Below are 13487 nucleotides of genomic sequence, written 5' to 3'. Positions count from 1 at the left end.
TAGCCTCTGGGGCTAATTACATAAGTGTATTTTCAACAGAGCTAGGAGAAGAGGACCACTGAGGACAGGACACACAGTCGGGTCAATAATTACTCCAAAGAGAGGCCATACACAGAACAGAACAGAAGCAGCACAGTTAGCAGTTAGAATGTGCTGAGAGATATTGAATAAGGCTTTGTTTAAAATGTCATCATGACACACATCCCTCAGCAGACACCCTAGCCAGACACCTCACATCAGCTTTTCTTCCAATCCCAACCATTAATGTCAACACTCAGTCAACAATGTTGTTACTCATTTTTAGCTTTTTGTGTTGATGAATTCCTGTACGAACATACAAATAAGAATTATTTAATGAGATTAAAAGCAGTTTAATCAGTGATTACCTCAACTGTTTGTATTACCATTTTAGAGAAGTGGCACAGATTTGTTCTGTTTCTACAGTATGACTGAACTGTATACTGTAATCTTGAGGATCATTTCCAAATATAGTGAAATAGGTGGTTAGATTATTTTGATGGTAAAGCCTGATCTGAACATGTCATCTCTTCTGACCCACAGATGCGGAGCCGGACAGCAGCACCAGTGCCACTGTGACCTACAACCCTGAGCAGCTCCCCCCAGAGAACTCCTCCTTTCTGGAAAGAAACTTTGTGTGTCGCTTCCGCTGCCTCCTGGACAACTCCTCTGGCTTCTTGGTAGGTGGTATTGACACCCCAGCCCTCACCCCGACCGAACACCCCTCATCCCAACCGAATGCCTTCAATCCCCAAATAGTGTGTGTTTAACAGTATTTTAGGCTCACCCAGAGGCAACCTCACATTAAGATAGTGTAATGTTAATATGTTGCAATACGATTTTGATGGATTAACATGGACATCAGATTCAATTAAACATCTTGTCGGATGGGCTTTGGACAGAGAATCAAACACATGGTCAATGGAAGACGAAAAGATGCATCATGTCTAAAACAAATGTTTGCATTCTCCCACCCTGCCAGGCCCTGAGTCTGCAGGGCAGGCTGAAGTTCCTGCACGGTCAGAACCAGCGGCAGGATAACGGGGACAAGGTGCCCCCCCAGCTGGCCCTGTTTGCCATTGCTACGCCCCTCCAGCCCCCCTCCATCCTGGAGATCAGGACCAAGAACATGATCTTCAGAACCAAACACAAGCTGGACTTCACCCCCATGGCATGTGACGCAAAGTACGCTCACGTTGTCTTACTCATTTTCATGCTGATTTTGTGGCAGTTGCAATCATTGAAATACATTTACATTTTAGTCATTTAGCAGACTCTTTTATCCAGAGCGATTTACAGTAATGAGTGCATACATTTTCGTACTGGTCCCCTGTGGGAATCGAACCCACAACCCTGGTGTTGGAAGTGTCATGCTCTACCAACTGAGCCACATGGGACCAAAATAATTGGCTAGTGTACAATAGTACTGAATAGACTGTAATTTGTCATATTCATAATGCTATTGTTATGTAGTACTGGTTATGATATGAAGTGAAATAATGTTTATTGACATTATCCCTTGTCGTTTTGCAGGGGGAAAATTGTGCTTGGGTATACTGAAGCTGAACTTCGGGTGCGAGGCTCCGGCTATCAGTTTATCCATGCAGCGGATATGTTGTACTGCGCTGAGAACCATGTCCGAAGTAAGCCTCACGTCTATTATGTCTACCTAACATCAGGTTACTTAGGGGTTCAAGCTTTCAAAATATACAAACATGGGAGTATTTATTTGGATTGGGTTGAATTGGTTCTGTCCTCAAACATCGTTGAGGCTGGGTCTGACCAGGTCAAAGATGGTGGTCACAGAGTTCGGACAGCTTTCCCAAGTAATCCCAGTAGATTACGGAGCAGATTGCGCAAAACCGCTGAGCCGATAGGATACGCCCACAAATCCACTACATGAGCAGAGTACCAGCAATGATCCATATACAGTGCCTTCAATAAGTATTCACACCCCTTGACCTTTTCCACATTTTGTTGTGTTACAAGGTGGGATAAAATGTATTTAATTGGGTAGGTCTCTAAGAGCTTTGCACACCTAGATAGTACAATATTTGCACATTATTCTTTTTAAAATTCTTCAAGCTCTGTCAAGTTGGTTGTTTATCATTGCTAGACAGCCAAATTGTAAGTCTTGCCATAGATTTCCAAGCCGACATATGTCAAACTATAACTTGGCCACTCAGGAACATTCAATGTCGTCTTGGTAAGCAACTCCAGTGTATATTTGGCCTTGTGTTTTGGGTTATTGTCCTGCTGAAAGGTGAATTTGTCTCCCTGTGTCTGTTGGAAAGCAGACTGAACCAGGTTTTCCTGTAGGATTTTGCCTGTGCTTTATTCTGTTTCTTTTTATCCTAAAATACTCCCTAGTCCTTGTTGATGAAGCATACCCATAACACGACACAGCCACCACCATGCTTGAAAATATGAAGAGTAGTAGTACAGTGATGTGTTGTGTAGGATTTGCCCCAAACATAACGTTTTGTTTTCAGAACATAAAGTTAATTCCTTTGCCAATTTTCTGCAGTTTTACTTTAGTGCTTTATTGCAAACAGGATGTATGTTTTGGAATATTTTTATTCTGTACAGTCTTCCTTCTTTTCACTCTGTCAATTAGGTTACTATTGTGGAGTAACTACAATGTTGTTGATCCATTCTCAGTTTTCTCCTATCACAGCCATTAAACTCTGTAACTGTTTGAAAGTCACCATTGGCCTCATCGTGAAATCCCTAAGCAGTTTCCTTCCTCTCTGGCAACTAAGTTAGGAAGGGCGCCTGTATCTTTGTAGTGACTGGGTGTATTGATACACCATCCAACGTGTAATTAATAACTTCACCATGCTCAAACGGATATTCAGTGTCTGCTTTTTTTTTTACCCATCTTCCAATAGGTGCCCTTCCTTGCGAGGCATTGGAAAACCTCCCTGGTCTTGTGGTTGAATCATAGTTTGAAAATCACTGCTCGACTGAGGGACCTTACAGACAATTGTATGTGTGGGGTACAGAGATGAGGTAGTCATTACAATTATTTTAAACATTATTATTGCACACAGAGTGAGTCCATGCAACTTATTAGGTGACTTGTTAAGCAAATCTTTACTCCTGAACTTATTTAGGCTTGCCATAACAAAGTTGTTGAATATTTATTGACTCAAGACATTTCAACTTTTCATTTTTAGGTAATTTGTAAACATTTCAAAAAACGTCCACTTTGACAATATGGGGTATTGTGTGTAGGCCAGTGACACAACATCTCAATTTAATCCATTTTAAAATCAGGCTGTAACACAACAAAATGTGGAAAAAGTAAAGGGGTGTGAATACTTTCTGAAGGCACTGTAGCTATACCAACACAGCCCCACAATTAGGCAGAACTATTACAGGGACTATATAGCTTATCTAGCTACCTACTCTGGCTTCACATTGGAATTTTTCCTAGATTCGCTTCTTAAAAAGAGAATCTACCAACCACTGCTCCTTGCTAGAGCACAATCTCAAGGCAATGATGAGGCAACAATAGCTAGCTAGATATGTATTTAGAATCATTAAGTTGAACAGAAGTAGAACTCTACCCATTGTCACTCCTGCGGAGTACTGTAGCTTTAACAAAATGTAATACTTACCATGTGTAAGCCTCCCTCTCACTCTAAATGACTGTGTCCTGTGGATCCAGTGATGAAGACAGGAGAGAGCGGTCTGACCGTGTTCAGGCTCCTCACCAAGGACAACTGCTGGAAGTGGGTCCAGGCCAATGCCAGGCTGGTCTACAAGAACGGCAAACCAGACTACATCATCGCCACGCAGAGGCCTCTGGTGTACGTGAACTCCCCTGGGCCCTGTCACATCCAGCCCCAAATACACACACTGTCTGGGAACAGTCGTTTTTCCTAAGGTCTTATGGCCAGGAAATACTCACGGTCCTAAAAGCTATAGCGCCACATTTATGACATAGTTATGTTTTTCTGATGTGACTACAACACCAGACAACACAGATGGAGGAAGGGATTATCGTGTGCTTATGATCTCAGTGAGACTATTTTCACATCAGTTTCCATGCATGACACAATCATGTGGCAATACAGTAACACGCAGTTGTAACAGTGGTGAATTCCGACCATGACAATCTCTCAGGTGTTGTTTGTTTTCTGTCCATCTAGGGAGGAGGAAGGAGGCGAGCACCTACGTAAACGTTCCATGCACCTCCCCTTCACCTTCGCGACGGGAGAGGCCCTGCTCTACCAGTCCAACCATCCAATTGTACGCTTCAACAACGGTGCCCAGGGCTCTGAGAATAACGGCAGCAAGTCCAAGAAGGGACGGACTGACAGGGTCTCCAGGGATGGCCTGGACCCAGGCTCCCTCTTGGGGGCGCTGATGAGTCAGGATCAGTCTGTGTACATCTGCCAGCCGGCCCTGGAGTCCAAGCTGTCCTTCCACAGCAGTCTGTTTGGGGACCGAGTCGGCTTCTCTGACTCCGACCCCACTGCCCTGCTCCAGGGCTGGGATGAGTCATCCAATGGAGTAGTGGGTCCGGGTCTTCCAGAGCCGGCGTCGAGCTTCGACCCACTGCTGGCGACCCTAGACTCCCTGTCCCTGGGGAGTCAGGGGGGTGTAGTGGACGGGGAAGGGGACGGAGGCAACGGGGAGGCCTGTTCCAACGGGGAGCTTTTTGGGGCTCTGGAGAGCCTGGGGCTGAGTGCCGAGGACCTGGAGCTGCTGCTGCTGGACGAGAGGATGATCCAGGTGGAGATGGACCCTGAGCGGGTTCCTACCCTGGATGACCTGCTGACCAACGACGAAATCCTCTCCTATATCCACGACTCCCTGGAGGCAAAGACAGACACGGCAGAGGACAGGGGCCAGGTGCCCTCCACTATCCCAGCTACAACTGCCCCAATAACGATGACGACAACAACAAAGGCACCTGTTGAAAGTAATCCCACTTCTGCCACCAATGTGCTCTCTCAATACCTTCACCATAAGTCTCCCCTGGTGGGGCAGGCACCCATAGTTCAGCTCTCCCAGCAGATGCAGCAGCACCTCAGCATGCGGCCAGGGATGGTGGTCCAAGACTGGGCCCAGCATAACAACCACATGCCCCACCCCGTGGTGCATGGACTACAGGGGCAGAGTCAGCCCATAAACAATGGACAATGGACATCCCAGCACATTCTAGCCAGTGCAGGGGTCCCAGTTGACCACTGTCACACCCCCCAGTCTCTGTTAAATGGAAAGACGTCAGAGCCGGATGGGGATCTTCACCGGCGGCAAGCCAACCAACACTACCTCCGGCAGCAGCATCAACAGCAGGCCATGGTCCAGAGCCAGCTCCCTCTGTGCCATGCCAAACAGCCAGACGCCAATCTCAATGGAGTGTATGGCATTCCAAACACACACACAGAGCATCACCCAGCTGGTAAACAGCAGTGGCAGGACTACAGCTACAGCCACCCTGGGGAAACCACCCTGAACAGCAACCCCTGCCTCAGCAATGGCCACATACCCCCCCTCACACACACCACCGTAGACGCTTGTATGGATTTCACTATGGCTGATAATCCTGGCGTGGATTATACCATCAACGAATGCTCGTATGGGGGGAACGGGCAGGACCAGAGGACAGAGGCTGCCGTTTCATCCTTCCAGAGGATGAACCACAAGCAACAGCAGCAGCAGGAGCAGCTGCCCCCTCCCTTGACCCAGGTGCTGTCCAGCCTCTCGCAGTGCCCTCCGCCAAATGCTACCCTGGAGCAGATCCTGGGGGTTGGACAGTCCTACAGACAGCTGCCCTCACTGGAGGCCTACGGCATGATGACCTCTGACATCCCTCACGACCCCAACCACAGTAAGGTGAGACCAGTGATTATATGTTCATATAGTCTTCTAATTATATTCCTTTGGGTGAGAGTTGATGTTAGGGATATAAATTAGTTAAGTTTAGGGTTAAGGTTAGGACTGAGGTTAAGGTAAGGGTTAAGGTTAGGGTTATGGGTCTGCTAGTTGAATATGCACTGCCTAAGAACTAGATGATTTGCATAAGGGTTCATCAGTTTTTACACCTCTTCCCCAACTTTCATATTGATTTGAAGACCAGTGCATGATCCAACAGAGGCTTTAGCTGGGACAATGGTCCCTAACAGAGGGCCTCAGAGGCCATGAAAGCTGGAGAGTGGGAGCCAAAGTTCTGAATTATCCCCCTAGTTGCTTTGCTTTGTTTGTTTTGTCTTCAGTGAATATAATGGATAGTTTATTGTTGAATAATCATGATCTTATTGTTGACAGGAGTGAGGAGGAGTGAAAGTAGGAATGTGTCAAGGAACAGTTACCACCACCCATTTTGTGGCACGTGTTATGTGTGTATGTTCAGGGTAAACAGTATGAATCTAAGATAAAAGGCCTTCTGGCCAGTCTGATTTGTTTTCCTTTTTTCTCCTGACCTACGAATTTGCTCTGCTACTGTACCATTACCTAATAAAGACACACAGAGGCTCAGGCAAAGAGGGGGAGGAAGAGAGGAGGGAGGGGGTGGGGTGGGGATAGAGGGCAGTGGCAGGCTTTCAGTGACGCCTGTAGAAAAATCCAGTCAGCATTTTCAATTAAAAGGGGATTGTCCCATTGTTTCCCTCTGATGGAAAGAGAGTGGATACATTGGGAGCAGTCATAACAGGGCCTATTGACTCTAGTTGGCATAGTACATCCGCCAGTGCAACAACATGAAAGAGACATACATACTGTAGGTTATCCTAAGCTGCACTCTCTAATGCCCTTCTGACCCCCTGGAACTGCAATTCAGACCAGACATTGAATTAATGGAGACTTTTTAAAGGGAACTGACAAGTACTTGATCCCAGATTTGAGGCAAAGGAGTCGGAAGGGACAGTGATTATCCATAGTTCACACCAGGACAGCAGGTGCAATTCATGGCCGCAACGTGTTTAGATAAATCATTATGATCATGATTCATTCAAGAATAACTTAAAGAATGAATACTGCGAATCACAAACTGGGTAAGCTTAGGTTAAAATTATTTTTTAGATTGATGATTTTTGATGGTTTGATATTGAGAATGTATCTTTCAACAACTCTTGATTAAATTGCCAATACTTTTGACAATGCAGTCCTAGATATGTAATGTGTTAATCTGCTGATGGTAATCAACCATCGACGGTCATATACCATTCACAAGCTGAAATGCAGTTTCCCGTCGTTGTTTCCCTGTCTTCTTCCTCTTTTCTTAGATGGAAAATGGCTGCATTCTTAACGGGACCTACTCAGGAGGCTGTGTTCTGCCCAATGGGAATGGTGTGGTGTCCTCTAACGGCCTGCTCCCCTGCCCAGACACTCTATCCAGCCTCCCTGATGCCCAGGCCTCAGGCTTTTACCTCTGACTGGGGACCATTAGGAGACACTGACTGACTGACTGAAGGAGGGTCACAAGCACCCATCCTACCACTGGACCAGCCTTGTACTGTACAACTAGTTGATAACATGGATCAAAAGCAAGACTCAGGCCTAAATGTTTTCGGTACTTTTGTTTTGTTGGGTTTGATGTTTTATAATAACGTAATTATCATTTGAGTTCTTTGTTTACAATATGCTGTCAGAGCGCTAAAGTTGAGTTTTATGAATTTTTTTAAATAACACAGATAAGTAAATAAGAGTCTTTTAACTGTTGTTTCTGTGTTTTTCATGTAAAAAATGATTATCTTTTTCATCCCGTTTGAAGTACAGCATGGTCATTGGTAGTCATGGAGACACTACCTACCCTAGCATGTATAGACGCTAATGGCACCATCATCTTTATGATTTGTGACACATGACATCATCATCAGTGTTACGAGTTGTCATACAATAGGAATGTAACCTTCAAATGCAAAGGTCAATGCTCATGAGTTTACTCTATTGGGTAATGTAATGAATTGTCTTAGAAAATTAGATAAGTGATGTCAAGTAAAAAAGAAAAAAAAAGGTTTAGAATATCTGATATTTAACGTTTTAATATTTAAGGTGGATGTTACTGATGTAAGTTGGAAAATCTGTAACAATAATTGTCTTTTTGTTTAAAAAAAAAGCGGTCTTATATTTCAGGTGATGGGTTGATGTCCTCACAGGCACATACACTTCTATACAATTGTCATAATAATATTTATTTCACTTGAATTATCCTTTTGATGTTGTCATTGACATCTTGTACCTCTGGGTGAGTGTTTGTCCAATACTAAGGTAAACTGTGACTGAACTAGCAGAAGTATTTATTTATTTTACAACAATTCCGTTTTCTTCATCATTTGTCATTCATGTCCTCTAACATACAGTACATTAAAGGATAACATCTTGGTGAGAGTGGAAGTATTTTGTCAGAATCTAGAGGTTGCCAGCAACTATTCCGGTCTTAAGATGATGATCTAATGACAGTTCACTGACAGATTTGCAAACACTGAAAACCAAATGTGAGTATTATAAAGGTCTCTTCTGGAAGGATACTATTTTGAATGTTTTATGTAAATAGTAAATGATACGGAAATAATGCTAAATGGAATTATGTCATCATGGAGATGCTGAAAAGAGATTTCCTTGTAGTTGTTACAATAATTATTGTCATTATTATTGTTATTATTACTATTATTGTTATTATTATGAGTTTTAAGTTGAAATGTGATACAAGCGGTTACATGTTTTCAGAATCAACTTGGTTTCTTTCCCCTTTCTTTTTTTAATATAAAAATGTTTGATATATTTAATATGATTGATGTGACCTATTAACAATGTGATGAAAATAATTGTACATAAAACAAACAATGGTTTTGAGAAATACAGGTATGTAATTAGGTTCTGTGTCATTTCACTTGTTTTAAGCACTATTTTTAAAACACACTGCTGCTTGAACTCTTGTGTTGATTCAATTTTGATTGTACATATACTGCACTTTCTTTCATGTCACAAAATGGTGCCATACTACTGAAACTCAAATAATTTAACGTTTTGAGAACTTTAATTTCAGTCTTTTACGTAGTCACATTGAATTTACTTTATTAACATGCTAACAGGAGCATGTTACAACGATAGAAAATGGATACGTTTTTACCCATGTCCTTTGACTGCTTGTTTGAAATGTATTATTTTGGTCCTTTGAAATAAAGGATTTCTGCAATCACATTGAAACTTTGATAATATTAATATTTCTCAAAGTTTTGCTTTAGACATCACCGACAGAGTGAAAAAAGCAGACTACGGTATTTGAGCTTGATGCTTTCTGTTGTATGTTTGTTTTATCTTTCTGTGCACAGTAGCCTCTATAGCCCGTGGCTTGGCCAGGGATTTTGAAAAGAGAAGAGATACATTTGGGTTAGCTGAGGAGGCTCCTGTCATTGCTGTTTCAGCCTTAATAGCGGAGTGACCCAGACTGAGCAGCCTCGTCTCAGCCCACAGAGATAACCGTAATGCCTTGTGACCAGCGGGCTGCCAGAGGGGAACACAGGCCGTGTGGGTTGAGAGAGGAAAAGGGGTAGAGGGAGAGGAGGAGAAGAGGGGGAGGAGGAGCCGTCACAATATTGTGATGGTTCTTACACCATGGTTACACTTCAGCAGGCTGTGTCTCCATCATACTCCTTCCCCCAGGTTAGTGGCTAAGCAACAGAGACCACATAGGACTTATGTCCTAACCTTTCATAATTCATAAGAAACAGCTTTTCTACACAAAATATACAATGTGTACATTACCAATATACAGCTATGGGCGGAAGCCACCTCTCTGTCACTTTCACCACGTAAAATATTAATATTTCACTCTCACTCGCTCTTAGGCTTAAGCTAATCATCGAACAGCAAACTTAAGGAACTCTTCCAAAAATGTTTAATAGTATTGGATGGTGTTCCCCATAGCAAAATGCTGACATCACCACTGTGCTATTGCAACTGCATAGTGCATAGCCTACAGATAATGCAAGGGAAAGTGACAAGGAACTGTCCCATAGTAAGAGCAGAGGGGTGCAGTGTTGGCTATGCATAACTATATTCCATGCATCCTGTGGCTTTCTGACATATGGCCAAGGGAAACTTCCTCAATTTGTCTTATTTTTCATTTGAAAGGGGATATGTTTCTGGTCTTTTAGGCATATGTCAACGAGAGGCGGAGTGGACGTCACTTTGAATCTGATGATGACTAGCGGAGGGGAGCAGGGTCTTTCTGCTCTCGACCTATAAGATATGAAACATTTAGACATGGCCCATCTCATCCTATTTTGAAATAACAAGGCAAAAAGCAACCAACATGACCAAGAGTGCCCAAGGGACATTGTTATGGATATAATGCTCCATTTAGAGATGTGATCTTTGTCAGGCTCGGCTGGCTAAAGGGAAGCCAGATATATTGAGATAATGACCACCCAATTAGCTGGCTGTCCTGCAGACAGAGGGCCTGGGATGAGTGAATCATCACCCAAATACATCCTGTTCTGTTCTGTTCCCACTCACAACTGGGCTGGAGAGTGTCATTGTGGGATGTTTATTGGCCATTGATTCCCGGCAGGAAAAAAACTGGGCCCTATGTAGCTGGAGCATATGTCACAGTATAGTCTGTAGCCGTACTACGCTACCTAGTGTTTAAAAGAGGGCTAGGACCTCTGTATGAAGGAAGACTAAGACCAATGTAATGGAAGACTAAAGGCACCCAGATTCAATCTCTCCAATTCACCAGTTGACACAGACCACACAGAGTTGCCAAATAGTCAGAGTTGATTGCTCTTCAGGTGAGGGTGGTTGAGGAGAGTGGGAAATAAACTCAGCAAAAAAAGAAACGTCCTCTCACTGTCAACTGCGTTTATTTTCAGCAAACTTAACATGTGTAAATATTTGTATGAACATAACAAGATTCAACAACTGAGACATAAACTGAACAAGTTCCACAGACATGTTACTAACATAAATTGAATAATGTGTCCCTGAACAAAGGGGGGGGTCAAAATCAAAAGTAACGGTCAGTATCTGGTGTGGCTACCAGCTGCATTAAGTACTGCAGTGCATCTCCTCGTCATGGACTGCACCAGATTTGCCAGTTCTTGCTGTGAGATGTTACCCCACTCTTCCACCAAGGCACCTGCAAGTTCCCAGACATTTCTGGGGGGAATGGCCCTAGCCCTCACCCTCCGATCCAACAGATCCCAGACGTGCTCAATGGGATTGAGATCCGGACTCTTCGCTGGCCATGGCAGAACACTGACATTCCTGTCTTGCAGGAAATCACGCACAGAACTAGCAGTATGGCTGGTGGCATTGTCATGCTGGAGGGTCATGTCAGGATGAGCCTGCAGGAAGGGTACCACATGAGGAAGGAGGATGTCTTCCCTGTAACGCACAGCGTTGAGATTGCCTGCAATGACAACAAGCTCAGTCCGATGATGCTGTGACACACCGCCCCAGACCATGACAGACCCTCCACCTCCAAATCGATCCCGCTCCAGCGTACAGGCCTCGGTGTAATGCTCATTCCTTCGACGTTAAACGCGAATCCGACCATCACCCCTGGTGAGACAAAACCGCGACTCGTCAGTGAAGAGCACTTTTTGCCAGTCCTGTCTGGTCCAGCAATGGTGGGTTTGTGCCAATAGGCGACGTTGTTGCCGGTGATGTCTGGTGAGGACCTGCCTTACAACAGGCCTACAAGCCCTCAGTCCAGCCTCTCTCAGCCTATTGCGGACAGTCTGAGCACTGATGGAGGGATTGTGCGTTCCTGGTATAACTCGGGCAGTTGTTGTTGCCATCCTGTCCCTGTCCCGCAGGTGTGATGTTCAGATGTACCGATCCTGTGCAGGTGTTGTTACAAGGGGTCTACAACTGCGAGGACGATCAGCTGTCCATCCTGTCTCCCTGTAACGCTGTCTTAGGCGTCTCACAGTACGAACATTGCAATTTATTGCCATGGCCACATCTGCAGTCCTCATGCCTCCTTGCAGCATGCCTAAGGCACATTCACGCAGATGAGCAGGGACCCTGGGCATCTTTCTTTTGGTGTTTTTCAGAGTCAGTAGAAAGGCCTCTTTAGTGTCCTAAGTTTTCATAACTGTGACCTTAATTGCCTACCATCTGTAAGCTGTTAGTGTCTTAACGACCATTCCACAGGTGCATGTGTAGTGTCGAGAACGATGCTGAGATGCTGTGATGACAAGAAATCCGCTGACACTGTCCTCGATTATAATTATTTATTACATTGAAGATTTCAGCGCCAATTTACAGACTTCTGCAGACATCTGGAGAACAACCGTCCCAATCTCTTAATATGTTGTTCTCTCAGTCCTTTGTCCCAACCAAGGTATATATATCCTATGTAACCTGATATGGGTGTTTTCCCCCACAGACCAATCCCAGGACGCCACATAACAGACTTCCTCAGTTTTAGAGTGCCCCTATAGAAATGCTCTCCAGATGCTTCCTCAAGCTGAGTCAACATCCTCTAAGACACCATTTGTAAATGTCAGCGAAGTCATAAATTGTCTAGATACTACATATTTCCCCCCTTCGAGACTAATTAAGTCTCGAAAACAAAAATAATAGGATTATGACAAATAACAATTTCTCTTATTGAGTAACTTTAGCAATAAACCAACATTTATGGAGAGTAAACACATTTTTCTATGGAGTGTAAATACATTTCTATGAAATATGAACACATCTTTATGGAGTGTGAGAGCGAAAAACCTGTCTGGCAGCTTTCTTCCCAAATATCCATCAATCAATCAAGACAGTAAAATTCTCTCACGGCCCCTCTGCCCCAGGCAACCACTTAAGTACTCCAGATCAATTCATAAATCTTTATCAATGCATTTTAAACTATGATACAATTGAATACACATGAAAGCCTCAGCAAACAAAATACAATCAAACTTGTCCACATTCAGGCTGGTCGACCCATCGGACCCTCCTGTGGATTCTCTCTGTCCCTGCCTAGACCCAATATCCCTAAGCATCCACGAAATAAACAAAAACATCTGAGATCCCCACATGTACCCAACTACAGCAAATATCATTCTTCAAAAATTAATACAGAAAGAATATGACACAAATTATGTATTACACATGCAAATATGTCTATATATCATTGCAGACACTGGAATGTAGTCCACTACACTTCATCTCCTCAGCAGTTTCGACTTTCAATGCATCGTCGATGATGGAATCTGAACATTTCCACACCATCCCTGTTCCACTTCCTCCAGTCCATTCATATTGTCCATTCATATTGTCCATTCATATTGTCCATGTTTGAGTATTTGAATCCCCTCTACACATTCCCCCATATGCTTCTGGAAGAAAAGAAAAGACCAAACAGTATCTTTTGCAAAACAACACATGCAAATTAAAACATCAATATAAACAATACTATAAAAATGATATATAAAATGAATCACATTCCATTTCCCCCCTTTGATTCATAACAAAATACTAAATATCACAATAATATGTAAAAACATGTT

At 43.6% G+C, this 13487-nt stretch overlaps 1 protein-coding gene across 2 annotated transcripts in view; it reads left to right on the top strand.

Annotated features, from left to right (window-relative positions):
• Window positions 1-9174, top strand: part of LOC121536726 (aryl hydrocarbon receptor-like) — a 44645-nt gene extending 35471 nt beyond the window's left edge. For both annotated transcript variants that reach the window (XM_041844185.2, XM_041844184.2), the window contains exons 6-11: window positions 562-698; window positions 1001-1203; window positions 1552-1661; window positions 3692-3833; window positions 4176-5868; window positions 7257-9174. In XM_041844185.2, the coding sequence (XP_041700119.2) occupies window positions 562-698; window positions 1001-1203; window positions 1552-1661; window positions 3692-3833; window positions 4176-5868; window positions 7257-7406 (2435 nt within the window). In that variant the 3' untranslated portion in view covers window positions 7407-9174. The remainder of the gene's footprint in view (window positions 1-561; window positions 699-1000; window positions 1204-1551; window positions 1662-3691; window positions 3834-4175; window positions 5869-7256) is intronic.
• Window positions 9175-13487: the final 4313 nt, after the last annotated feature.

The sequence above is a fragment of the Coregonus clupeaformis genome, chromosome 23, assembly GCF_020615455.1.
Source record: "Coregonus clupeaformis isolate EN_2021a chromosome 23, ASM2061545v1, whole genome shotgun sequence".
In the NCBI taxonomy this organism is placed as follows: Eukaryota; Metazoa; Chordata; class Actinopteri; order Salmoniformes; family Salmonidae; genus Coregonus; species Coregonus clupeaformis.
This window is presented reverse-complemented; position numbering and strand designations above follow the sequence as displayed.